Source organism: Trachypithecus francoisi, unplaced genomic scaffold, assembly GCF_009764315.1.
Source record: "Trachypithecus francoisi isolate TF-2019V2 unplaced genomic scaffold, Tfra_2.0 Lachesis_group3, whole genome shotgun sequence".
In the NCBI taxonomy this organism is placed as follows: Eukaryota; Metazoa; Chordata; class Mammalia; order Primates; family Cercopithecidae; genus Trachypithecus; species Trachypithecus francoisi.
This window is the reverse complement of record NW_022681468.1, coordinates 86,283,167-86,310,605: the sequence shown is the minus strand read 5'-3', so window position 1 is coordinate 86,310,605 and position 27,439 is coordinate 86,283,167. Positions and strand designations below refer to the sequence as shown.

Sequence of the window (27,439 nt, the reverse complement as noted above, 5' to 3'; positions counted from 1 at the left end):
GGCTTCAGATACCTAGTACAGTTAAAACGTAAAGAAAAAAAGATAGACGAATTAACAATGGTCTTGCATTGAGTAGTCATAAAAAAGCTAACGGGGAAAAAACCTGGAGCCTCCAGTCCGAGAACATTTTTTAATTTAAAAAATAGGTATAAATCTCATACTAGCAGTGTAAATTATCAGAGTAAAAAATAAAAATGAAAGTATCTTAGTACATACTAGATATTGGAATTTACTTGTTTGTTTTACAAAAATCAGACAGAAAAAATAAACATGTCAATTGAGTTATATTAGCAACAATACAGACAGAATACATCAATCAATGATCCCAGTCACATTTTCAATCTCATTGGAGTGTTGGTCCTACATACTCTGGAATAATTTGTGCATATTTACCTCATAGGTGTAACCAAGAGCATTAAAAATAATTCCAAACAACAAAGCGTAACAGAAACTTATAAACTGAAAAACTATCAAGTTGCTTAGTGGATTTCACTGGCATCTGAGAGCACATGCATGAAGTTCACATGAATTAGATTTCCCTGGCTGTTTTCTTCTCACCATTTTTCAATTGACACACACATCCGAAAATCATGGAAAATAATATCAGGGAAATAATAGGGGGATAAGAGGATTACTCCAACTCTCTCAACAATTTACTTTAACTGAGTTGTTTAAAAACTCACATGTAGAGAAGAGATTCACTGGTAGTTTTTTAAATTTGAAAATACTTTCCTAAAGAGTCTGGATATGCACAAATAATAGAATTTTACCAAGAACTTCTATATAGTAACATAATCCAGTGATCACATTATCCTAAGCCCTTATCAATGCAGAAAAATACTTCACGTAAGACAGCTCATATAATATGAAACTTTATCTGTCTACTAATCTATCCATCTGCCTATCTCTTCACCTTAATAATATGAGTCAAACATCATTCTTATTCTGACAACAATTGTAATGTAAATTCATCCTAAAATCAATAAACCAATTTAATATGTATTCATTGTAAGGAAGCAACAGCTTAATGATTAAACAACAACTTGATACTTCTCTTGATTAATGACAATTGTGAACCAACAGAAAAACAAGTTTCCAGAAGCTTTAACTAATGTAAGAACCAATGTAATTTTCTAGTGGAAGTTACTTTCAATTTTTCAAATTAATACTGACACACATATACAGACATGAACATTTACACACACATACACAGACATGAATATTTAAAACATATAAGTAAAAATTTACCTTTTAAATTAAACAGGTCAATTGTTAGCTCAAGAGACTATCACGTCCCATAAACAAAGATATCCAGAGGTTATCACCCAGAATGTTACAATAACTAACATTTTTTGACAACTATATGCTTTATATTATTTACTTCTTTTATGCCTCAAATAACTCTGTGGTATACAGACCACTGTTACCTCCTTTAACGAATGTAGAAACTGAGGCTAAGAGGCATTAAGTATTTAGCTTAAGTTTACACCACTAGCAGTAGAAGCAGTATTAAACACCAAAAAAAAAAAAAGAAAGAAAGAAAGAAAGAAACCAGAGTCTAAGACTTTTAAAACTACACAATAGATACTTCAGAGCCTTTTAAAGCAGGGGTGTCCAATCTTTTGGCTTGTCTGGGCCACATTGGAAGAATTGTCTTGGACCATACATAAAATACACTGACACTAAGGATAGCTGATGAACTTTTAAAAAAAATCACAAGAAAATATCATAATGTTTTAAGAAAGTTTACAAATTTATGTTGGGCTGAATTTAAAGCCATCTTCTGGGCCACATGCAACCTGCAGGCCATGGATTGGACAAGGTAGGCCTAAACCTTATACAGTTCGAGGACACCTGTTTCAGGGAAAAAAAAAAAAATCAAAATAGCTAATAAAAGGTTGCTAGGTTCTACTCTAGGGCCTTGGAGGAAATCCATGCAAAGGAGGAGTTCTAAAACTTAAGCTTTACTAGCTTTATGGTAAATCCACCGTCATTATACCATATAGTATTCTCAAGTTTTCTTAAGAATTTTTAGAAACAAACATAATTTGTAGTTTTTATTGCTATTACATATATCCCGTTCCTTCACATATTAAAATTTACACTTTATCTGTTTTTATCTATACCTGATTTTTAACAGTTTTTCCATCCTCATTCAATTATTGTCAAGCTTCATGGCTTCCTAAACACGTAGAGGAAGATGAAGTTGCTTGTCAACATGGTCTTATTATAAATGTTCCAGAACTCCCTCCATTGTGTTATTGCAGATGGTGCAGATCACTTAAAATTATACTTGTCAGCTTATCTTGTATTCTCTGCAGAACATCACCTCTGTCTCTGGAAACTCTGGTGGCAGCTAGCACCATCCTTATTATTGCTTAACGAGTCCATGGCCATGTCACTACAGTTATCCTTGGTAAAAGAGTGTCAGCATCGGCCGGGCGCGGGGGCTCATGCCTGTAATCCCAGCACTTTGGGAGGTCGAGGCGGGTGGATCACGAGGTCAGGAGATCGAGACCATCCTGGCTAACACGGTGAAACCCTGTCTCTACCAAAAATACAAAAATTAACTGGGCGTGGTGGCGGGGGCCTGTAGTCCCAGCTACTCGGGAGGCTGAGACAGGAGACTGGCCTGAACCTGGGAGGCAGAGCTTGCAGTGAGTCTAGATCTTGCCACTGCACCCCAGCCTGGGTGACAGAGCGAGACTCCGAAAAAAAAAAAAAAAAAAAAAAGAGTGTCAGCATCTTGTCTAAGAGATATGTCGATAAAACCATCCACCATGAGTCCTAAAGTCCTAAGATCTTTAAGTGTTTGTATAACATGCAGAGGTACTATGAATATTGACTCCTCACACTAAGCCACCAAGAAATGTGGTAGATAGTTCCATGTACATATGGAAGTCCTCCAACGGCTTTCTGTAATCCTTTTTATTATCAGCTACAGCAATTTACTATCAATCCAACTTCTTAATCTCATTATTGACTTGCCTTATACAGTTGTCTGCTGATCAGCTACATGTTGGAGGGTATTTTGGCAAATGTTCTTGAGTTTTAGAATTCTCCACAAAAGCACTGAAAATCAATAGCATCTCTTCCAAAAGATTCCACAGTTTTATATTGCAAAAAGCAACACAGCTTTGAAAATATTCCCTGGACAAATAAATATATCAAATAAAAGAATTATTTCTAGCATTTTTAAACACCAGCTAAAACATTCTACATGAACAAAGTCCTTGAATCTGAACATATCTGTACATATAACTGCAACCAAGAGAAAGTTCACACTCCAAACCTAAACTGGCCTATTTGTATCCCTATTTAAAATAGAATTATGCTATTTTTGTGCTTACATAAGCATGTTTTATCTTATGTTAATACCGTAGACATTATTATTTAATAATTTCAAAACTGCTCAGGCTTTAAACACAATATCACAGACCTTCAAGCTGTTAGTTTGTTCCTTATTTGGTTAGTATGTTAACAAAGAAATAAAACACAAACTGATGAAGAAAAAATACGTTCCTTTTATAACTTGGCTTAAAATGAACATCTAAGAATTTTCTATTTGAATTATCTTTCGTAAATGATAATAAATGCATTTCATTTGTTTTCTCCATTTACTCAATCATACCAGAAAATGACAACTTGATATTATCAAATACTGTGGTTGCAACAAATCTTTCCCTTTATGGATACATGTTGGATCATATATAAGACACTATATTTTATCAATATCATTTAGAAAATTCTAAATAACAGTTAACTCATGAATGTTTGCCATCATTTAAAGATGATTTGCAAAGCAGAGTATACAGAATTATTATTACTCTTTCAATGCTTGCGATTCCAGTAAGTACTAGCAGGTGACAGTAATACTTTGTATACGTTAAAGCTAATATTAACCCTACCAGGCTTATTTAAAATAGTAACAAACCTATTTGTGTACTAAAACTTACTTATTACATTGGCAATGTATTACTAAATGCAGATCCGTTATTTTTACATCCAAATATTTCAAGAAAAAAACAACCAAAATGCAAAGTAATATCACACTTTAAAATGAAAGCGTGAACCCTCCATAAATTCAACTATTATAAGCTGTGTCTCTTAACTTAATTCTAGTTTTAACTCCTTAGGAATTAAGCAACTATAGTGTCTGTACAAAATAAAGTGTACTGATCTGGAACTCATTTCATATTTTCTGATTTGCAGAATTCTCCAGCCTCTCTACTCATTCTGCATTATCAGAAAGAAATGTATGACTGTATTGCTTTGATGATTAACTAAAAGTGGTTGGTAAAGATTGCTATACTTATAGCATGTTTATGGACGTCATTAACATTTGTAATAAAATATATCTAGAGTTTTCTTTAATAGAAGATATCACAAATTGGTTTAAATGTAAGTAGGAGTGACTTGGGAAAGTGTGTGGAAAATCACTGCTTCTCTGTCAGAGGCTAAGATCCTATAGCAGTATGGAGTTCCTAAGGATTATAGGAATCTTGCTAGCTTGTCATACTTTAGGAGCATCTCACTGAGTGACTCAATTGCTAACTGTGTGTAATTGTCATAATCTCCTAGATCTGCTTTAATCTGTATTTCTTCTCCTCATTCCTTGGTCTTCTTTTCCAATAAACTGATTATTGATATTGAATGTCCAAACTGGAACTATCGCTCCTGACATTTTTGTAGTCTTTGTTTCTAGAATAAATTGTTTTCATTAACTTGCTTTTCTGAAATTCCAAATGTATTTTGAACACATTCACATTCATGAGAATAGTTTCAAAATGCACTGAACTTGAGCCCTCACAAATTCTTGGCAATTACAATTTGATAAGAACCCTCTAGAAAGAAGAGCCTAACACAGCATTGTGACTAATGTTCTGTGTCAGAAAACTATGATGGCATTGCCTTATTAAAATTTAGAAACCTATTTTTCAGTTTCCTCATGGCTATCTTTACTTCTTGATTCCTCAAAGTATAGATTATTGGGTTCAGAATGGGAGTAAAGATGGTATAAAACACAGACAGAATCTTGTCTGTGAGAAAGCTGCTTAGTGGCCACATGTAGATGAAGATGCATGGCCCAAAGAACAAGAAGACAACGATGAAATGAGCTGTACAAGTAGAGAGGGCCTTAGATGATCCCCGGGAAGAATGATGCTTCACAGTAACCAGGACAATAACATATGAATTAAATAAAACAATAAAGCAGGACAACGCAATTATGCCACTTGTTGAGATCATAAAGAGGCCCAGAACATAAGTATCCACACAAGCCAATTGGAACACCACAGGAAGGTCACAGAAAAAGCTGTCTACCTCATTGGGACCACAGAATGGTAACGTGAGGGCAAATATGACCTGACTCATTGAATGCATGATTCCCACAATCCAGGAAGCCACCACGAGAGCAACACACACCTGGGGACTAATGATTGAAGCATAGTGCAGGGGCTTGCATATTGCAATATACCTATCAAAGGACATGGCCATGAGTAAGACGATCTCGGTGCCAGTGAAAAGGTGGAGGAAGAATATCTGGGTAAGGCAGCCATCGAAAGAGATGGTTTTGAGACCTGTTAGGTAATCTGTAATCATCTTTGGGGTGGCAAAAGAAGCAAGAGACATATCAATGATTGAAAGATTGGTAAGCAGGAAATACATAGGGGAGTGTAGGTGAGGGTCCACTGTAACCATGGTGACTATGAGGCTGTTACCCACCATTGTTGCCACATAAAACAATGAAAACACCATAAAGAAAAACATCTGTAGTTCCCAGGAATTAGAGAGCCCCAGCAAAACAAATTCAAACATGGTAGACTTATTGGCCACATCCATTGCCTTGATTCATAGGTAGAAGCCTGTAACAAAAAAAAGAGAGAGAGAGAGAGAAAAGTCAGATTCAATGGAAGCAAAAGATTCATTTCCAATAATCTACTTTCAGAAATTTTATCTTCTCTAAAAAACTTGACTATTCTATCCATCCTTCTCATTTGGTATATTGTTTTGAATGGAAATTATGGAATATTAGAGCTTATAGCAAAATATTCCTTAATTCATAGGAATTGAAAAGAACACTTTCTTTTCTGATACTAAATGGCAATCCAACCAAGATAATATCATTGTGAACAGACCTTCTACCTATTTGTCCATCTATTCATCTATGTAATCCTAAGGATAACAGTAAGCATTTACTTTATGCTGATGTGTGAAACACACATACACGTATATGTTTAGTCATTTGGAATTTGTCCATAAAGACATCCTTACTGACAAAAACATATAATAATTATATCACATATAAGGGCTCCTCAGCACATTATAGTGAAGTTTCAACGGACAGTTGTAAAGCTTTTGTAAATTTCCAGAGATGAACTGTTAAAGTATTCCCAGATAAAGTTTCCTGTTTGAAACTCAAAAGAAATACATTGAAAGTTAGTTTTGCTGATATTCATCCAGAGAAAGAAGACTAATTTATTACAATACAGTCATATAGACAAAGGAAAGGCATTTAACTTCTTCTGGTCCTTTCTTTTTAATTAAAATATGAATGTGTTCCTTACAAATATTTATAATTCTATTATTTAAAAGTTTATATCCTAAAGGATATATAACAACATTTTCATGGGAAAGTACTCAAAGATCAATTTCTTTCATTTCACCTCTGTATGAATTCTTCTTCTGTAAATGGCAGCATACAGAAACTGTTGTATTGATCTAAGCTTCACGGAATAGGGATTAGGAAATGGGAATGGGAAGGGCAAACATTTAAAATATTTCAGCAGAACTCATTTGCAAAACACTTTTACTCACCGGATCTATAGCAGAACCAGGGCTTTAGATTACTCAGTGTTAAGTAGGCTTCTGATGGAGCATAGAAGGCAATTTTAAATATAAATAAATGACCTAGTTGAATCACTAGTTGTGTACCAGCTGTGGATAAAATGGATGTTGTGGGGACTTGGGAATTGAACAAGAAATCATCTTGCAATGGGATTTATTAAACAACAAAGATGGCATTATCCAGTTCACAAAGGAAAGACATTTCAAGAATCTTGTGGGAATTTACAATGATTGTTTTCACCTGGACCTGAGAGATTCAGGGACTAGACGTTGGGAAAGTCCTAATTTCAAAAAGCAACAGGAAATATCAAGTCAATTAATTCTGATAAGGACTCTTGGTTCTCTAATGCTATATTAGAAGCAATGGAGAACAAAATCCAAACATTTGCCTCTGCTTCAAGTAATTTAGAGTTATTTGGCGATATTAAGCACCTATAAATAAAACAATTGGTGAAAAATACCACCAAATAAACCTAGTGTTCAGTCAATTCTCAGAGACCATGGATGAACTAGATCTTAGTTAAAAAACAACAACAACAACAACAAACTGGTAATGTGCAGAATCAATCAAGCAAGTGTTCTTGCAGGAGACATGTCATGAACTTGACTTAGAATGAAAACTAAAATATTGATTGGCAGAAGAAAAAAATGCATGTGGAGGGAAAACAGTGCAACTTATTTGCCATAAAACAGGAGATTTAGTTAGTAGTTTAGAAGAATATGAATATCTTTCTAAAAATTTAACTTGATATGAAAGATAAGGGGTCATTTTAACATCATGGGCAGAATTGTAATTATTTGAAAGCAGTATTATGTAAGGATTTACTTAGTTTGGAGAAGGGAGAATTTCATACAGATCATTAAATGAAATGGATATAAGGAGATAATTTTGACTAAGTTACCAGCAATGTGAATGTGATTGTAACTAATTAAATGAGACATCCAAGTAACTGTCATTATGAATATTTTTATTTATTGAACACTAATAATGTGATTATTCTCCTGTGCAGTCTATGTAGTAGATTGAATTTTTTTTTTTTTTTTTTTGAGACAGAGTTTCACTCTTGTCACCCAGCCTGGGGTGCAATGGTGCAATCTTGGCTCACTGCAACCTCCACCACCCAGTTCAGGTGACTCTCCTCTCTCAGCCTCCAGAGTAGCTGAGATTACAGGCATGTGCCACCGTGCCCTGCTAATTATATTTTCAGTAGAGGCGGGGTTTCACTGTGTTGGCCAGACTGGTTTCGAACTCCTGACCTCAAGTAATCAGCCCGCCTCCACCTCGCAAAGTGCTGGGATGAACAGGTGTGAGCCACAGCGCCTGGCCGACTGAATTTTAGAAAATCAAAATTGGTTACCTTTTTGTATATGGCTCATCCCTTCAGGAACCTTCACATGCTGTAGAAGGAGTATAACCCTCACTTTATTTACCAGAACCTTGGATACGTGACTTACTTTGTTCAGTGTAATGTGACTAGAAGTATCATATGCCACACATGAGCAGAAGTTTTAAAAGTCAGTGTGTGACTCCAGCACTGTTTATATATTTTAATTTTTAACTCATCAGGGTCCTAGGATAAATAGAAGAAATACAAAGAAATATTGAGAGACACACATGTGTACACACACACACACACACACACACGGGAGGAATACAGAATGATGAAATATTATATGTAAACATGGAGCACCAGCCAGACCCCAGCCGTTTTATACACTCCAGATGAGGCAAAAGATATGTCAGGAAAGCCATTCTGGAAGTTCCAGTACCAGCTGAGCTCCCAGGTACATAATGCAAGTGCATGAGTCTTTCCTATAGACCGGAGAGTGGCAGGTTACATCTTTCTATTGTCAAAGTGGTTAAGCTGAGAACTACATTTCCCAGAATTCTTTTCTCCATGTCTTTCTGTATTGGAGTTGTCTAAAAATAAATTCGTTTGGAATTTGAAAATAGCCTAAAGCATCAGCCATTACTCTCTGATCTTTGTGGCTATACAGATGCAGAGGTGCCAACAGCTTCTAGCTTGTTTTGCTCTCAGCCACTTCACTCTATGTCCACCTTTTTCCCAACTTCTGAATTTGAGGATCAACAGTAGCCTCAGGCTGCCTGCCTGCAGATCCTCAGAAGTAACAACTTCACAAAAACTTTTCTATCGGCAAAATTTTCTAAATTTTGCTTCTTTCATGACCTCTACTTCACTGGCTAGATGGGCTTGGTTTCTCGATTGACTGGCTATTGCTGCCTCTAATTCTGCAGCTCCCTGTTTCACGTCTTTGCTTTCCTAAGTCCTTCCACATTGTTTAAGGTCTAATTCCTATGGTAAATGCCTTATCCCACAGTGCATGGTAGCTCTGCTTTCTAAGTTGAACTCTATTTCTTAACCTAAGTCAAAACTAACAATGTAGATAAAATCAGAGATGTTTTGATTTTATCCCTGACATTTCAACACATCAATTCTATTGTCCCCTATCATCTCCCTCTCCTTAGAGGTAAATTTATATAGCTATATAGATATATAGATATATACATATACCTATTTAGATATATATGTATATATTTAATATATTTAAATATTCCTCCATGGAATTTTATTATTTTGTATTCCTTCTGGCATTACCTCACTGTAGCATCATCTAGAGCAGAGTGTTCAATCTGCTAGAATTTTGCCGCCTGATAGAAATGTTTACAATATGATAGTTGATAAGTGGTATCTCAATGAATTTCAACATGTGTTCTTATAAAAAGAGTTTGAGTATCTTTTATACAGATAATAGCTATTTGCACTTTTTCCCCCATTTTATGCAAGGTTCTTGGTCTTTTTAATTCTCTAATTTAGTAGTTTTTTAATGTGTTGATATACCAATGCTTTGTTTTTTATCTGTCAGTGCAAATGAGGAAATTGAGATTTATGATAATGTAGTGATGTACTCAGTATAATATAATAAAGTATTTTACTGTGATGTAAACTCAGGCCTCCAAATCTGAGATTCAATGTTCTTTTTACTACACTAGAGGCATATAATGGAGTTTCATCAAGCTATTTCTTTTCACCTTATGAATACAAGCTCTGTGAAATGTAAATATTCAAAACTTTTTTGTTAATAGAGAAATATTTAAGTATGGATGGCATTTAAATTTTATTGTTATTCTGATTTTTAAGAGATATTAAAAATTTTGATGATTACTTCACATTCTTTACATAGTTAGAATTTATAAACCAGAATGTTTTCACTTTTCAGTTTTTTCTTCCATTACTCCATAATGACTCAAGTGAACAGTACAAACTTTAAATTCTTGAACATTCATTTTATTATTTTCTGTATCAGTTTTTTTCCAGATGGGGAGACACAGGCCTTATACTCATTTATTAATGCAGGAACTGAGAGATAATATAGCAGGACGAACTGCAGACAAAACCTCTCAGATACCTAGTTGTGGAAGGAAGGGCTTTATTCAGCTGGGAGCATCGCCAAGCTACTGCCTTAAAATCCGAGCTCCCCAAGTGCACAATTTCTGTCCCTTTTAAGGGCTTACAACACTAAAGATTTCACATGAAAGGGTCGTGATTGATTTGAGCAAGCAGGGGGTACGTGACAGGGGCTGCATGCACCAGTGGTCAGAGAGAAACAGAACAGGGCAGGGAGTTTCACAATGTTCTTCTATACAATGTCTGGAATCTATGAATAACATCGGTTTCTAAGTTATGAGTTGATTTTTAACTACTGGGTTTAGGCCAGGCAGGCCCAGGCCTGGTTTTGGGCCTGGCGCCGGGCTGCCTGTCTTTGGTTTTACTTCTTTGTTTTTTCTTAAAACAGGTACTGAGTATAAAACAATATGAGAGGGTCTCTCTCTTTCTTCAGTAACACTTGTAGCCTCATAAGTCAAATAATAGATACTATTTGTCTTGTCTTTGCTGTGGTCCAAGATACACATTATTCTTTATATTTTCCCAGCCAATCACATGCATACCTTGTACATGAAACATTTACGAGCAATCATGCATTCTGTAATTCACCTTTAAATACGGTCAAACGAACTTGAAAGTTTTAATAACTCCCACGCAACTTGAACATTTGTATATTCCCCAAGCAGCAGCTGGTCTTTTTCTTGCCATGTAATTCACAAAATTATTTCATATCAATACAGCTGTCATAAATACAAAGGTCTCAAGGACTGTCAGCCTCCTTTCCCCAGAAATTAGGCAAGGGATTCACCTAACTTCACTGTGAAGCAGTTGTCCTTGCTTTCAGGAGTTGGTTGAGTATTACATTACGTGTGTGGAAAGGATCTTAAAATTATCTAGATCAACACCCCTATTTTACATATGAAGACTTGGAAGCATCGGTTGACTCAGTAAATTACTTGATCTCACACTCGAAGGACAAGATTTCAGTTCCCATTTTCTGACTCTCAGGTCACTGTTATTTGTGGTACACCAATGTAAATGAGAGCTGTGCTAGAGACATCTGTTTAAATATCAGGTAGGTGAGTGCGAAAGAAATTTAAAAGTTTCTGGGATGGGTAAAGCTAGAAGAACAATGTGAAGGTTTTTTTGTTTATTTGTTTTCCAAAGGCCACAAAATTTTTAATAGAAAGCCAAAGAACAGTAGGTAGTTGAATGAGTAAATTGGGTTTGGTCTTAGAACAATTTGTTTAGACTACACAGTTACAACAGAGGTTTGAGAAGAAAAGAAAAACAAACGCTTGGATTAGTAGAAAGATGAAAAGGTTTTGTCATGAGTTTTGAGTTCACATCATTTCAATTGGCTTTCAGTGCATTTTGTAAATCTCAGATCTCAGTGCAAGAGAGATTTCCTTAATCAGCCAAGTTACAACTTTTGAGGTATGTTATATTGCATAACTTCTAAATTCATTACTATCTTCTGTCTGATGTAAATTTGTCTCAACATTTGCACCATGTAAACTCTGGAAACAGGAAGAGTTTATTTTTGTTTCAAACAGCTTCTGTGAAATCAATAATTTCTAGCATTTGAAAAATGTCTGGCTTCTGGCAGCATGGTATTTAACAGTCTTTCTATTTAAAATATACTTAGAAATGTATGAGTACTTCAGGCTTTAACCAGAACATGTTCATTAGCCTCTGAAAAATGTATGGCATTGGTGACATACATCAAGTGTCATTCATAATAGCTGTATAACTGAAATGAAGTAATAAATAGAGGCAATTTCACTTTTTTTTTTTTTTTTTTGAGGCAGAGTCTCACTCTGTCACTAGGCTGGAGTGCAGTGGCACGATCTTGGCTCACTGCAACCCCTGCCTCCCGGGTTCAACCGATTCTCCTGCCTCAGCCTCCTGAGTATCTGGGATTACAGGCGCCTGCCACCATGCCGGGCTAATTTCTGTATTTTTAGTAGAGACAGGGTTTCACCATGTTGGTCAGACTTGTCTCGAACAACTGACCTCGTGATCTGCGCGCCTCAGCCTCCCAAAGCGCTGGGATTACAGGTGTGAGCCACTGCGCCCGGACATTTCACTTTTATTCTAGACAATCTCCATTAGAAAATTGAGATGATGTTTCTCTGTAGCCATTTTCCTCCCCTCATGTTGATTCCTGTTTCCTAGCCACTGCAAGAGACCAGTGCCCACACCCTTCCCACTATTGTGTTCACACTAATAGTAAGCTTTGATCCTCAACTATTCCTTGTCAGTCTTTCACCCTTCATGAGGTTTGAAAAAGGTCTTCACTCCCGTTTCTTTCAAAAATCTGCTGTCAGCAAGCTGTGAAATTTAAAAAGTATTTCACAACTGAGGAGTAAATATTTGAAACTGTTAATTTTTATTTCTTTTATGAATATTTGTATTTTACTTGTAAAACAAATTGCTAAGTCATAAAAAACAATATTTAACTGAATCATTTGAAATATCTGGAAAAGCTATTGGGAAAAATATTTGGTCACTGTGAGTCCAGAAACGAGACAACAGGGAACTATCTGATGGTGGGCTGCCGCTAAATTAGTCCATGAAAAAATCCCACTTTGAGTTTGATTGCTGTATTTTTCCCTAGTTCTCCTTCCAGCTGGAAATGCTAGAGTCCTTCCAGAAATCAGAGCAAATGGCCTGGAGCAATCAGTCTGTGGTAACTGAATTTATACTACGGGGTCTGTCCAGTTCTTTAGAACTCCAGATTTTCTACTTCCTGTTTTTCTCCATAGTCTATGCAGCCACTGTGCTGGGGAACCTTCTTATTGTGGTCACCATTGCATCAGAGTCACACCTTCATTCCCCCATGTACTTTCTGCTGGGCAATCTCTCCTTCATTGACATGTCCCTGGCCTCATTTGCCACCCCCAAAATGATTGCAGACTTCCTCAGTGAACACAAAGGCATCTCTTTTGAAGGCTGCATGACCCAGATATTCTTCCTACATCTCTTAGGAGGTGCTGAGATTGTACTGCTGATCTCCATGTCCTTTGATAGGTATGTGGCTATCTGTAAGCCTCTACGTTACCTGACTATCATGAGCCAGAGAATGTGTGTTGGGCTTGTGATACTTTCCTGGATCGTCGGCATCTTCCATGCTCTGAGTCAGTTAGCATTTACAGTGAATCTGCCCTTCTGTGGACCCAATGAAGTAGACAGTTTCTTTTGTGACCTCCCTTTGGTGATTAAACTTGCTTGTGTTGACACATATATTCTGGGGGTGTTCATGATCTCAACCAGTGGCATGATTGCCCTGGTGTGCTTCATCCTCTTGGTGATCTCCTACACTATCATCCTGATCACTGTTTGGCAGCATTCCTCTGGTCGATCCTCCAAAGCGCTCTCCACTTGCAGTGACCACTTTACCGTTGTGACCCTTTTCTTTGGTCCATGCATTTTCATCTACGTGTGGCCTTTCACAAATTTCCCAATAGACAAAGTACTCTCAGTGTTTTATACCATGTTCACTCCCCTCTTGAATCCAGTGATCCATACGCTTAGGAATAAAGATGTCAAGTATTCCATGAGGAAACTAAGCAGCCATATCTTTAAATCTAGGAAGACTGATCATACTCCTTAATTTTCCCCAGAGGAAAGTTAAATACTTTTCCAGCATTTATCCCCCTCATTTAATTGGTCAACATATTGATGCTATCGCAAGAAATCGATTAGTTCATGGTAGAACTGTTTCTGTAATCAACCTCAGCTGTCATGAAGTTCTGGTCATATTAATTGTTTCTTACACAACATAACATTTACTAACAAGCATTACAAAATGTATACTTAACGTTTTATTGTGAAAGGACCCACAATGTCAAATTTTTCTTTCAGATCTATTTGAATATAATTTCCTTTCAGACTTTCACATGTTTTAAGAAAGAGGAGATTTCCTCTCCATCTCTAGCAATAGTCTCTAAGAAAAAAGACAAGTATAAAAGCATCAGCACCTAGTATAGTACCCTATACACTAAAGTAGCAATAGAATGTTTATTGCCGATGAGATGCTAATGCATCTGGGGTTTTTGTAGCTCAAAATTCAGAAGGCAATAGAGGGTTTTTGGTAAGTAAAAATATTTGCCATTTAATATGTTTGTAACCCATTGTGGATAAGAATAGGAATGTATCTTACTTGTCTTTAGTCCCTACGTTCCCTAGACTCGACTTCATAGTTTTAAAACAGCATAGGAAACTCCACGCAAATTCTCATAGTCATATCTGTATCTCTATCTAACTATCATATCTATCTATCTATCTAAAAGATTGAAAGGAAACTAGAGTACTGTGCAACAAATCTCATCCACAGCCCTGTTCTACAAAAGATAAAATTAAGACCCAATGATACACTAGGTTTTTCAAAATCATGCTAATTAGGGACAAAATCTACATCATTCGCCTACAAATATAGACATTTGTTTATTTCCTAAGCAGTAACAAATTGTTTTGGTATCATGATGTTTACTGTACCATTTTTTAATCCAAAGCCACATTGTAAATAGTGGGGTTCAAAGGATCTGAGCCATTCTCCCTATAGTTAAACACAGTATTTGACATAAAGACTTCATTAAACAGAGGTTCTTCAACATATATAATATATCTAATAAGTGGAGATTTTAGAAAATACAAATTATCTAGTCAAATCTATTTATTTTACAGATGATGAAATTGAGAACCAGGGGATAATGTTACTTTCCCAAGTAAGCTATTCAATGAAAGAATCTAGCATAAAGGATGTTCTCTCTCTCTCTCTCTCCTTCTCTCTCTCTCTCTCTCTCCCCTTTCTCTCTCTATTGAACTAGGGCCAGATTATCTGCAAGAGCATTTTGGTCTTTGTCATTCTGAGAGCTACATGTAGAAGAAATGTTTAATGTATAAAACTGAACTATTGTAATCACTAATAATGGCTAATTAGTGGCATTGTCAAAATTTACATAATATTCTGAGTAATATTTCCTTAGCCTGAGTATAAATAAATACAAAAAGATATTTAGATGACTGATGGATAGATTTTAAGGAGTCAAATAGATAAAATAGCCAACAGGTAAGTATATGGGCAGATATATTAATAAGTTGTGGCTTGCAGCCTGCTAACTTACAAACTCTGCTTAGAAGATGATGAGAAAATGAGAATAGAGAAACTAATTAAACTTTCCCAAGCCACAAACCTGGTAAATGGTGAAAAGCTGGATTCAAATCAGGCGATCCAGTTTCGATTATGGTGCTCTCAATTGCCACTCCAGGGGTTCTTAGCTGTGTGTGTGTGTTTGTGTGTTTGTGTGCACATACAAATGCATCATAGACCCCTTGGAAGTCTGGTGAAAGCTGAGCCCTTCTCAGAATAATATATTGCACACATAAAATATACAAGGAATTAAAAATGGCCAATAAATATATAGAAAAAATGCTCACCATCACTTATCATCAGGAAAGTGCAAATCAAAACCAAAATGATAGATTGTCTCACCCCAGTTAGGATGACTATTATCAAAAAGACAGACAAAATAATAAATTCCAGTGAGGATGTGGAGAAAAGAGAACTCTTATACACTATTGGTGGGAATATAAACTAGCATAGCCACTGTGAACAACAATACAGAGTTTCCTTTAAAAACAAGAAAAAACTACAAATAGAACTACCATATGATCCATCCATCCCGCTACTGGGCATTTATCTAAAGGAAGGAAAATCAATATATCAAAGAGACATCGCTACCCTCTTATTTATTGTAGCACTGTTCACAATAACCAAGACATGGAATCAATCCATGTCTGGCAGCAGATGAGATTTTTTTAATGCAGTACATATATACAATGGAATATTACTCAGCTATAAAAATAATGAAATCCTGTTATTTGCAACAACATGTGTGGGACTGGGGTACATTATGTTAAGTGAAATAAAGCAGGAACAAAAAGCTGTTCATCACATGTTCTCATTCTTATGTGGAAATTTTAAAAAGTTAATCATGGCCAGGCACGGCGGCTCATGCCTGTAATCCCAGCACTTTGGGAGACCGAAGCGGGCAGATCACCTGTCAGGAGCACCTGTCAGGAGTTTGAGACCAGCCTGGCCAAGATGGAGAAACCCTGCCTCTAATAAAAATACAAAAATTAGCCGGGCATGGTTGCAGGCCCATATATTCCCAGCTACTCGGGGAGCTGAGGCAGGAGAATTGCTTGAACCCGGGAGGTGGAGGTTGCAGTGAGAAGAGATAGTACCATTGCCCTCCAGCCTGGGCAACATAGCCAGACTCTGTCTCAAAAAAAAAGTTAATCTTCAGAAGGAAAAAGCAGAATAAAGGTTACTAGAGGCTGAAAAATGTAAGAAAAAAGGAGAAAGGGAGATATTTGTTAAAGGATACAAAATTACAGCTAGATAGGAGACACAGGTTCCTATGTTTTATAGCACTATAGGATGACTATTGCCAAAAATTATATTTTTTATATTTTCAAATAGCTAGAAGAGAAAATATCAAATATTCCCAACAAAAAAAATGATACTTGTTTGAAATGATGAGTATGCCAACTACCCTGATCTGATCTCTACATGTTGTATGTATCTCATCACTATGTACCCCATAAATATGTATAATTATTGTCAATTTAAAATAAATTTAAGAATATAAGAACACAAAGAAAATCAATTATACTAAACTGTAGTTTTCAAATATTTTTTCAATTGTGATATAGTAATACAAGTGCTTTCTGAACACACTGAATAAGATCTAGTGAGAATCTAACAGCTAAACCAATTTTAACATAGTGATGATCCATAAACAGAACTAAAAACAAAAACCACATGATTATCGCAATAGATGCAGAACAGGCTTTCAATAAAAGTCAGCATTCCTTCATGATAAAAAACACTCAACAGACTAGACTTTGAAGGAACCTACCTCAAAATATTAAGAGCCATATATGACAATCCCATAGCCAACATCATACTGAGTGGGCAAAAGCTGGAAGCATTCCACTTGAAAACTGGCACAAGAAAAGGATGCCCTCTCTTACCACTCCTATTCAACATAGTATTGGAAGTTCTGGCCAGGACAATCAGGCAAGAGAAAGAAATACAGGGCATTCAAATAGGAAAAGAGGAATCACACGATCCCTATTTGCAGACGACATGATACTGTATCTGGAAAACCCCATAGTCTCAGCCCAAAAGCTTCTTAAGTTGATAAACAACTTCAGCAAAGTCTTGAGATACAAAATCAATGTTCAAAAATCACTAGTATTCCTATACATGAACAACAGTCAAGCTGAGAACCAAATCAGGAATGAAATTCCATTCGCAATAGCCATAAAAAGAATAAAATACCTAGGAATAAAGCTAAATAGGGAAGTGAAAGATTTCGACAAGGAGAGCTACAAACCACTGCTCAAAGAAACCAGAGATGTCACAAACAAATGGAAAATATTCCACGCTCATGGATAGGAAGAATCAATATTGTTAAAAGCACCATACTGCCCAACGCAATTTATAGACACAGTGCTATTTCCATCAAACTACCATTGATATTCTTCATAGAACTAGAGAAAACTATTTTAAAATTCATATAGAACCAAAAAAGAACCTGAATAGTCAAGGCAATCCTAAGCAAAACTAATAAAGGTGAAGGCATCACACTCCCTGAATTCAAACTATATTGCAGGGCTACAGTAACCAAAACAGTTTGGTACTGATACAAAAATAGACACATAGGCTAATGAAACAGAATAGAGAACCCAGAAATAAGACCACATACCTACAACTGTCTGATCTTTGACAAACCCAGCAAAAACAAGCAATGGAAAATGAATTCTCTGTTCAGTAAATGGTGTTGGGATAACTGACTAGCCATATGCAGTAGATTGAAACTGAACTCCTTCCTTACACCATATACAAAAATTAACTCAAGATGGCTAAAAGACTTAAATGTAAAACCCAAAACTATAAAATCCCTCGTAGACAACCTAGGCAATACCATTCAAGGCATAGGCACGGGAAAAGATTTCATGATGAAAATGCCAAAAGAAATTGCAACAAAAGCAAAAATTGACAAATTAGATCTAATTAAACCAAAGATCTTCTGCACAGCAAAAGAAACTATCAACAGAGTAAACACACAACCTACAGAATAGGAGAAAATTTCTTCAAATTATGCATCTCACAAAGGTCTAATATCCGTCATTTATAAGGAACTTGAACAAATTTACAAGAAAAAAACCTATTAAAAAGTGAGCAAAGGACATGAACAGTTTTCAAAAGAAGACATACATGCAGCCAATAATCATATTTTAAAAACTCAACGTCACTAATTATTAGAGAAATGCAAGTAAAAACCACAAAGATACCATCTCACACCAGTCACCTTGGCTGTTACTAAAGAGTCAAAAAATAACAGATGTTGGTGAGGTTGTAAAGAAAAGGGAACGCTTACACACTGTTGGAGGGGTTGTAAATTAGTTCAGCCATTGTGGAAGACAGTGTGGCAATTCCTCAAAAAGACCTAAAGACAGAAATACCATTTAACCCAGCAATCCCATTACTGGGTGTATACCTAAAGGAATATAAATTATTCTATTATGAAGACCTATGCATGTATATGTTCATCGCAGCACTATTCACAGTAATAAAAACATGGAATCAACCTAAATGCATCAATGATAGTGTGGATAAAGGAAATGTAGTACATATACACCATGGAATACTATGCAACCATAAAAAGAATGAGATCATGTCCTTTGCCAGGACGGGGATGGAGGTGGAAGTCATTATCCTTAGCAAACTAACACAGAAACAGAAGACCAAATACTGCATGTTCTCATGTACAAGTAGGAGCTAAATATTAAGTACACATGGACACAAGGAAGAGAACAACAGACACTGGGGCCTCTCAGAGGGAGGAGGGTAGGAGGAGGGAGAGGATCAGGAAAAATAACAAAATAATGATTACTAGACTTAATACCTGGGTGATGAAATAATCTGTGCTGCAAACCCCCATGATTGAAGTTTACCTGTGTAACAAACCTGCACTTGTACCCCTGAACTTAAAATAAAAGTTAAAAAATAAAATGAAATAATGATCTTTAACAACATTGTGAGATTTCTGCAACAGCTTTTTATGACATAAATATATTTGTGATGACAGTATCACAAGTACTGCTAATACTGATTACATTCATAATTGAAAGAAATGTTACATGTCAATTAGATATTAGTAAAAAATAAATGTGTAATTTTTTTCACCTAGGTTCCCAGACCTCCTCGATTCTATTCATAGACCTCTTTAGAGTATATGATATACAGATGAAGAACCCAACTTGTGCTCCACTATTCCTCCTGCTCACATTTATGTTTTGGAAATACTTATTGCTCTTATGTGGAGAATGAAGATGGGAAACCATGAGGAGAAAGGTAGAGGGCCAACTCGCAGGTCACTGCAATAGTATTGACTAAGTAGTGCTCTATGTACTACCCTATAATAGTACATTGTGAGGCGGTACTACTATGCAGTAGAGACTGCCTTGTCTAGGGAGATGGCAGCAGAGATGAAGAGACATAAATGAAGTCAATAAATATTATTAAAATAGGAGGACTATTTAGTGGATTGTATAGGGTAGTAGATGAGAAAAAAGGGGGAATCAAACTTGTGAATTTATTAATAGCTATTTATTTGACTACATCCATTTTCCCTCTCTACTCTCCAGTTTCTTCTCTTTGTACCTCTGACTCATCTTCCTTCTTTGAAGACAAGAGCTCTCTAGTGAGTCACCTAAAGTGCAGTCTGAGGAGTCAAGGGTACTGCAAATGTGAGAGCCATATTCAGATATTGGCATGTGTAACATGTCGAAGAATGGCTAATCTGACATGCTGTATTTATGCAGAAATGTTAACTAGGATCCATGAGTAACGCTTTGAGGGCAAAGCCACAGTTCAGGGCTAAACTGTTTCCCTAGAATGTGTTCTAATATCATAAATTCTCTAGTAGAGATTAGGTATTTATTCTCCAGCTTTAGGGCTTTACTAGTTAGATGAAATGTCTTACTTCATGCTTTATGGTTCTATTTTTAACAATTTCCTGAACAGTACATTCTACCATGTCTCAAAATAAAAAATTTCTTATATTTTTATAAATCTGGACAAAGTCTGCCGTGTACATTAATGTGTTTTTTAAAAAATTCAATAGATAACTATTAAGTCATTTATTTCTCAGTTAATATATACAAGAATTTAAAGCATTTCCATTACTATTTTTTTTTTTATTGTACTTTAAGTTCTAGGGTACATGTGCATGACGTTTATATCATGTATAACTCCCCAATGCAATCCCTCCCTCCTCCCCCTCCCCATGATAGGCCCCAGTGTGTGATGTTCCCCTTCCCGAGTCCAAGTGATCTCATTGTTCAGTTCCCACCTATGAGTGAGAACATGCGGTGTTTGGTTTTCTCTTCTTGTGATAGTTTGCTAAGAATGATGGTTTCCAGCTGCATCCATGTCCCTACAAAGGACGCAAACTCATCCTTTTTTATGGCTGCATAGTATTCCATGGTGTATATGTGCCACATTTTCTTAATCCAGTCTGTCACAGATGGACATTTGGGTTGATTCCAAGTCTTTGCTATTGTGAATAGTGTCGCAATAAACATACGTGTGCATGTGTCTTTGTAGTAGAGTAATTTATAATCCTTTGGGTATATCCCCAGTAGTGGGATGGCTGGGTCATATGGTACATCTAGTTCTAGATCCTTGAGGAATTGCCATACCATTTTCCATAATGGTTGAACTAGTTTACAATCCCACCAACAGTGTAAAAGTGTTCCTATTTCTCCACATCCTCTCCAACACCTGTTGTTTCCTGACTTCTTAATGATTGCCATTCTAACTGGTGTGAGATGGTATCTCATTGTGGTTTTGATTTGCATTTCTCTGATGGCGAGTGATGATGAGCATTTTTTCATGTGTCTGTTGGCTGTATGGATGCCTTCTTTTGAGAAATGTCTGTTCATATCCTTTGCCCACTTTTTGATGGGGTTGTTTGTATTTTTCTTGTATATTTGTTTGAGTTCTTTGTAGATTCTGGATATTAGCCCTTTGTCAGATGAGTAGGTTGCAAAAATTTTCTCCCATTCTGTAGGTTGCCTGTTCACTCTGATGGTAGTTTCTTTTGCTGTGCAAAAGCTCTTTAGTTTAATTAGATCCCATGTGTCAATTTTGCTTTTGCTGCCGTTGCTTTTGGTGTTTTAGACATGAAGTCCTTGCCCATGCCTATGTCCTGAATGGTACTACCTAGATTTTCTTCTAGGGTTTTTATGGTATTAGGTCTAACATTTAAGTCTCTAATCCATCTTGAATTAATTTTCGTATAAGGGGTAAGGAAAGGATCCAGTTTCAGCTTTCTACTTATGGCTAGCCAATTTTCCCAGCACCATTTATTAAATAGGGAATCCTTTCCCCATTTCTTGTTTCTCTCAGGTTTGTCAAAGATCAGATGGCTGTAGATGTGTGGTATTATTTCTGAGGACTCTGTTCTGTTCCATTGGTCTATATCTCTGTTGTGGTACCAGTACCATGCTGTTTTGGTTACTGTAGCCTTGTAGTATAGTTTGAAGTCAGGTAGCGTGACGCCTCCAGCTTTGTCCTTTTGACTTAGGATTGTCTTGGCAATGCGGGCTCTTTTTTGGTTCCATATGAACTTTAAAGCCGTTTTTTCCAATTCTGTGAAGAAAGTCATTGGTAGCTTGATGGGGATGGCATTGAATCTATAAATCACCTTGGGCAGTATGGCCATTTTCACGATATTGATTCTTCCTATCCATGAGCATGGTATGTTCTTCCATTTGTTTGTGTCCTCTTTGATTTCACTGAGCAGTGGTTTGTAGTTCTCCTTGAAGAGGTCCTTTACATCCCTTGTAAGCTGGATTCCTAGGTATTTTATTCTCTTTGAAGCAATTGTGAATGGAAGTTCATTCCTGATTTGGCTCTCTGCTTGTCTGTTACTGGTGTATAAGAATGCTTGTGATTTTTGCACATTAATTTTGTATCCTGAGACTTTGCTGAAGTTGCTTATCAGCTTAAGGAGATTTTGGGCTGAGACAATGGGGTTTTCTAAATATACAATCATGTCATCTGCAAACAGGGACAATTTGACTTCTTCTTTTCCTAACTGGATACCCTTGATTTCTTTCTCTTGCCTGATTGCCCTAGCCAGAACTTCCAACACGATGTTGAATAGGAGTGGTGAGAGAGGGCATCCCTGTCTTGTGCCAGTTTTCAAAGGGAATTTTTCCAGTTTTTGCCCATTCAGTATGATATTAGCTGTGGGTTTGTCATAAATAGCTCTTATTATTTTGAGGTACGTTCCATCAATACCGAATTTATTGAGCACTTTTAGCATAAAGGGCTGTTGAATTTTGTCAAAAGCCTTTTCTGCATCTATTGAGATAATCATGTGGTTCTTGTCTTTGGTTCTGTTTATATGCTGGATTACGTTTATTGATTTGCGAATGTTGAACCAGCCTTGCATCCCAGGGATGAAGCCCACTTGATCATGGTGGATAAGCTTTTTGATGTGCTGCTGAATCCGTTTGCCAGTATTTTATTGAGGATTTTTGCATCGATGTTCATCAGGGATATTGGTCTAAAATTCTCTTTTTTGTTGTGTCTCTGCCAGGCTTTGGTATCAGGATGATGTTGGCCTCATAAAAAGAGTTAGGGAGGATTCCCTCTTTTTCTATTGATTGAAATAGTTTCAGAAGGAATGGTACCAGCTCCTCCTTGTACCTCTGGTAGAATTCAGCTGTGAATCCATCTGGTCCTGGACTTTTTTTGGTGGGTAGGCTATTAATTGTTGCCTCAATTTCAGAGCCTGCTATTGGTCTATTCAGGGATTCAACTTCTTCCTGGTTTAGTCTTGGGAGAGTGTAAGTGTCCAGGAAATTATCCATTTCTTCTAGATTTTCTAGTTGATTTGCGTAGAGGCATTTATAGTATTCTCTGATGGTTGTTTGTATTTCTGTGGGGTCGGTGGTGATATCCCCTTTATCATTTTTTATTGCGTCTATTTGATTCCTCTCTCTTTTCTTCTTTATTAGTCTTGCTAGCGGTCTGTCAATTTTGTTGATCTTTTCAAAAAACCAACTCCTGGATTCATTGATTTTTTGGAGGGTTTTTTGTGTCTCTATCTCCTTCAGTTCTGCTCTGATCTTAGTTATTTCTTGCCTACTGCTAGCTATTGAATGTGTTTGCTCTTGCCTCTCTAGTTCTTTTAATTGTGATGTTAGAGTGTCAATTTTAGATCTCTCCTGCTTTCTCTTGTGGGCATTTAGTGCTATAAATTTCCCTCTACACACTGCTTTAAATGTGTCCCAGAGATTCTGGTATGTTGTATCTTTGTTCTCATTGGTTTCAAAGAACATCTTTATTTCTGCTTTCATTTCGTTATGTACCCAGTAGTCATTCAGGAGCAGGTTGTTCAGTTTCCATGTAGTTGAGCGGTTTCGATTGAGTTTCTTAGTCCTGAGTTCTAGTTTGATTGCACTGTGGTCTGAGAGACAGTTTGTTATAATTTCTGTTCTTGTACATTTGCTGAGGACTGCTTTATTTCCAATTATGTGGTCAATTTTGGAATAAGTGCGATGTGGTGCTGAGAAGAATGTATATTCTGTTGATTTGGGGTGGAGAGTTCTATAGATGTCTATTAGGTCCGCTTGGTGCAGAGATGAGTTCAATTCCTGGATATCCTTGTTAACTTTCTGTCTCGTTGATCTGTCTAATGTTGACAGTGGAGTGTTGAAGTCTCCCATGATTATTGTATGGGAGTCTAAGTCTCTTTGTAGGTCTCTAAGGACTTGCTTTATGAATCTGGGTGCTCCTGTATTGGGTGCATAGATATTTAGGAGAGTTAGCTCTTCCTGTTGAATTGATCCCTTTACCATTATGTAATGGCCTTCTTTGTCTCTTTTGATCTTTGATGGTTTAAAGTCTGTTTTATCAGAGACTAGGATTGCAACCCCTGCTTTTTTTTGTTCTCCATTTGCTTGGTAGATCTTCCTCCATCCCTTTATTTTGAGCCTATGTATGTCTCTGCATGTGAGATGGGTCTCCTGAATACAGCAGACTGATGGGTCTTGACTCTTTATCCAGTTTGCCAGTCTGTGTCTTTTAATTGGAGCATTTAGTCCATTGACATTTAAGGTTAATATTGTTATGTGTGAACTTGATCCTGTCATTATGATATTAACTGGTTATTTTGCTCGTTAGTTGATGCAGTTTCTTCCTAGCCTCGATGTTCTTTACATTTTGGCATGTTTTTGCAATGGCTGGTACCGGTTGTTCCTTTCCATGTTTAGGGCTTCCTTCAGGGTCTCTTGTAAGGCAGGCCTGGTGGTGACAAAATCTCTAAGCATTTGCTTATCTGTAAAGGATTTTATTTCTCCTTCACTGATGAAGCTTAGTTTGGCTGGATATGAAATTCTGGGTTGAAAATTCTTTTCTTTAAGAACGTTGAATATTGGCCCCCACTCTCTTCTGGCTTGTAGAGTTTCTGCCGAGAGGTCTGCTGTTAGTCTGATGGGCTTCCCTTTGTGGGTAACCCGACCTTTCTCTCTGGCTGCCCTTAAGATTTTTTCCTTCATTTCAACTTTGGTGAATCTGGCAATTATGTGTCTTGGAGTTGCTCTTCTGGAGGAGTATCTTTGTGGCGTTCTCTGTATTTCCTGAATTTGAATGTTGGCCTGCCCTACTAGGTTGGGGAAGTTCTCCTGGATGATATCCTGAAGAGTGTTTTCCAACTTGGTTCCATTTTCCCCCTCACTTTCAGGCACCCCAATCAGACGTAGATTTGGTCTTTTTACATAATCCCATACTTCTTGCAGGCTTTGTTCATTTCTTTTTCTTCTTTTTTCTTTTGGTTTCTCTTCTCGCTTCATTTCATTCATTTGATCCTCAATCGCTGATACTCTTTCTTCCAGTTGATCGAGTCGGTTACTGAAGCTTGTGCATTTGTCACGTATTTCTCGTGTCATGGTTTTCATCTCTGTCATTTCGTTTATGATCTTCTCTGCATTAATTAGTCTAGCTGTCAATTCTTCCACTTTTTTTTCAAGATTTTTAGTTTCTTTGCGCTGGGTACGTAATTCCTCCTTTAGCTCTGAGAGGTTTGGTGGACTGAAGCCTTCTTCTCTCATCTCGTCAAAGTCATTCTCTGACCAGCTTTGATCCGTTGCTGGCGATGGGCTGCGCTCCTTTGCAGGGGGAGATGCGCTCTTATTTTTTGAATTTCCAGCTTTTCTGCCCTGCTTCTTCCCCATCTTTGTGGTTTTATCTGTCTCTGGTCTTTGATGATGGTGACGTACTGATGGGGTTTTGGTATAGGTGTCCTTCCTGTTTGATAGTTTTCCATCTGACAGTCAGAAGGACTGTCTGTTGGTCTGTTGGAGATTGCTTGAGGTCCACTCCAGACCCTGTTTTCCTGGGTGTCAGCAGCAGAGGTTGCAGAAGATAGAATATTGCTGAACAGCGAGTGTACCTGTCTGATTCTTTCTTTGGAAGTTTCCTCTCAGGGGTGACTCCACCCTGTGAGGTGTGGGGTGTCAGACTGCCCCTAGTGGGGGATGTCTCCCAGCTAGGCTACTCAGGGGTCAGGGACCCACCTGAGCAGGCAGTCTGTCCGTTCTCAGATCTCAACCTCCGCGTTAGGAGATCCACGGCTCTCCCCAAAGCTGTCAGACAGAGTCGTTCGTGTCTGCAACGGCCCCGCTCTTTCCCTAATGGACTGCAGCTGTGCGCTGTCCGCAGAGGTAGAGTCTACAGAGACAGGCAGGCTTCCTTGAGCTGCTGTGAGCTCCACCCAGTTCGAGCTTCCCAGCGGCTTTGTTTACCTACTTAAGCCTCAGCAATGGCGGGCGCCCCTCCCCCAGCCTCGCTGCTGCCTTGCGGATAGATCGCCGCAGACGGCTGTGTTAGCAGTGAGGGAGGCTCCGTGGGCGTGGGACCCTCCCGGCCAGGTGTGGGATATATTCTCCTGGTGTGCCTGTTTCCTTAAAGCGCAGTATTGGGGTGGGAGTTACCCGATTTTCCAGGTGTTGTGTGTCTCAGTTCCCCTGGCTAGGAAAACGGATTCCTTCCCCCTTGCGCTTCCAGGTGAGGCGATGCCTCGCCCTGCTTCAGCTCAGGCTGGTCAGGCTGCAGCAGCTGACCAGCACCGATTGTCCGGCACTCCCTAGAGATGACTCCAGTACCTCAGTTGAAAATGCAGAAATCACCGGTCTTCTGTGTCGCTCGCGCTGGGAGTTGGAGACTGGAGCTGTTCCTATTCGGCCATCTTGCTCCGCCCCCTCCTCCATTACCATTTTTTGAATGGGTAAAAGATTAGGGACAAAATACTTCCGATTTTTTTAACCATGTTTAATTTATTTAAAATAATTCTTGTAAAAAAAAAAAAAAACCAAGACATCGACCTATTGAACATAGTGTATTTATTATTTTTCCCTTTTATGCAATCTTGGAATATACTTCAATTCAAAATAAGAAACCCTAAAAGTATAATACTTCTTTGGAAACATATACAAAGGCCAATGCATACAAAGGACAATGCTAACTACAGAAGTGCATCAAAGACTAATAATAATTGATAAAAATCCAGTATTTTAACAATAATTAATACTAGGTAAATTGATACATCCTATTACAGTATGAAATTCTGCCATTTAATTTCAAGTAAGAACCCTATTTCCATTCTAGTACCTGCTATTTTACACATGTTTAAAACAACAGCAACAATAACAATATTATTAGTTAGTATTTATTACAGCATTAATGAACACCAAGCATTGTTAAATATATTACATGTATTTTTGCTTAATTTTCACATTACTAATGGTTAATTATTATTACCACATTTTAGGTAAAAAAACTGAGGCTTTTTCCTGTTTATTATGATTTTTATTTATTTATTTTTCTTTTTTTATTATTATTATACTTTTTTTAATGTTTCAGAGATTTTTATTTTAAACTTGGTAAAAAAATCAGAGTAACCTTCATATATTTTTTATATTCCATAAGCTGAAATTAAACCACATTTTTAAAAAAAGAATTTAGATTCCAAACCATATTGCTTTATTACAGCAACAGAAACTTGTGCCCTAAAGCAAATGCCCTATAAAAATAT

At 37.1% G+C, this 27,439-nt stretch overlaps 2 protein-coding genes across 2 annotated transcripts in view; one reads left to right on the top strand and one right to left on the bottom strand.

Annotated features, from left to right (window-relative positions):
* Nucleotides 1-4,896: 4,896 nt before the first annotated feature.
* LOC117070098 (olfactory receptor 4K2) overlaps nt 4,897-27,439 on the bottom strand; it is a 129,853-nt gene continuing 107,310 nt past the window's right edge. Inside the window, exon 2 of the mRNA XM_033188791.1 lies at nt 4,897-5,864. Coding sequence (XP_033044682.1) covers nt 4,897-5,841 — 945 coding nt within the window. The 5' untranslated portion in view covers nt 5,842-5,864. The remainder of the gene's footprint in view (nt 5,865-27,439) is intronic.
* Nucleotides 12,898-13,869, top strand: LOC117070097 (olfactory receptor 4K3). The gene has a single exon (XM_033188790.1). The coding sequence runs from the start codon at nt 12,922-12,924 to the stop codon at nt 13,867-13,869; it is 948 nt and encodes a 315-aa protein (XP_033044681.1). The 5' UTR covers nt 12,898-12,921.

Coding starts and splice junctions, on each gene's coding strand:
- LOC117070097 (XM_033188790.1), top strand. CDS start 12,922: ATGGCCTGGAGCAATCAGTCTGTGGTAACTGAATTTATACTACGGGGT.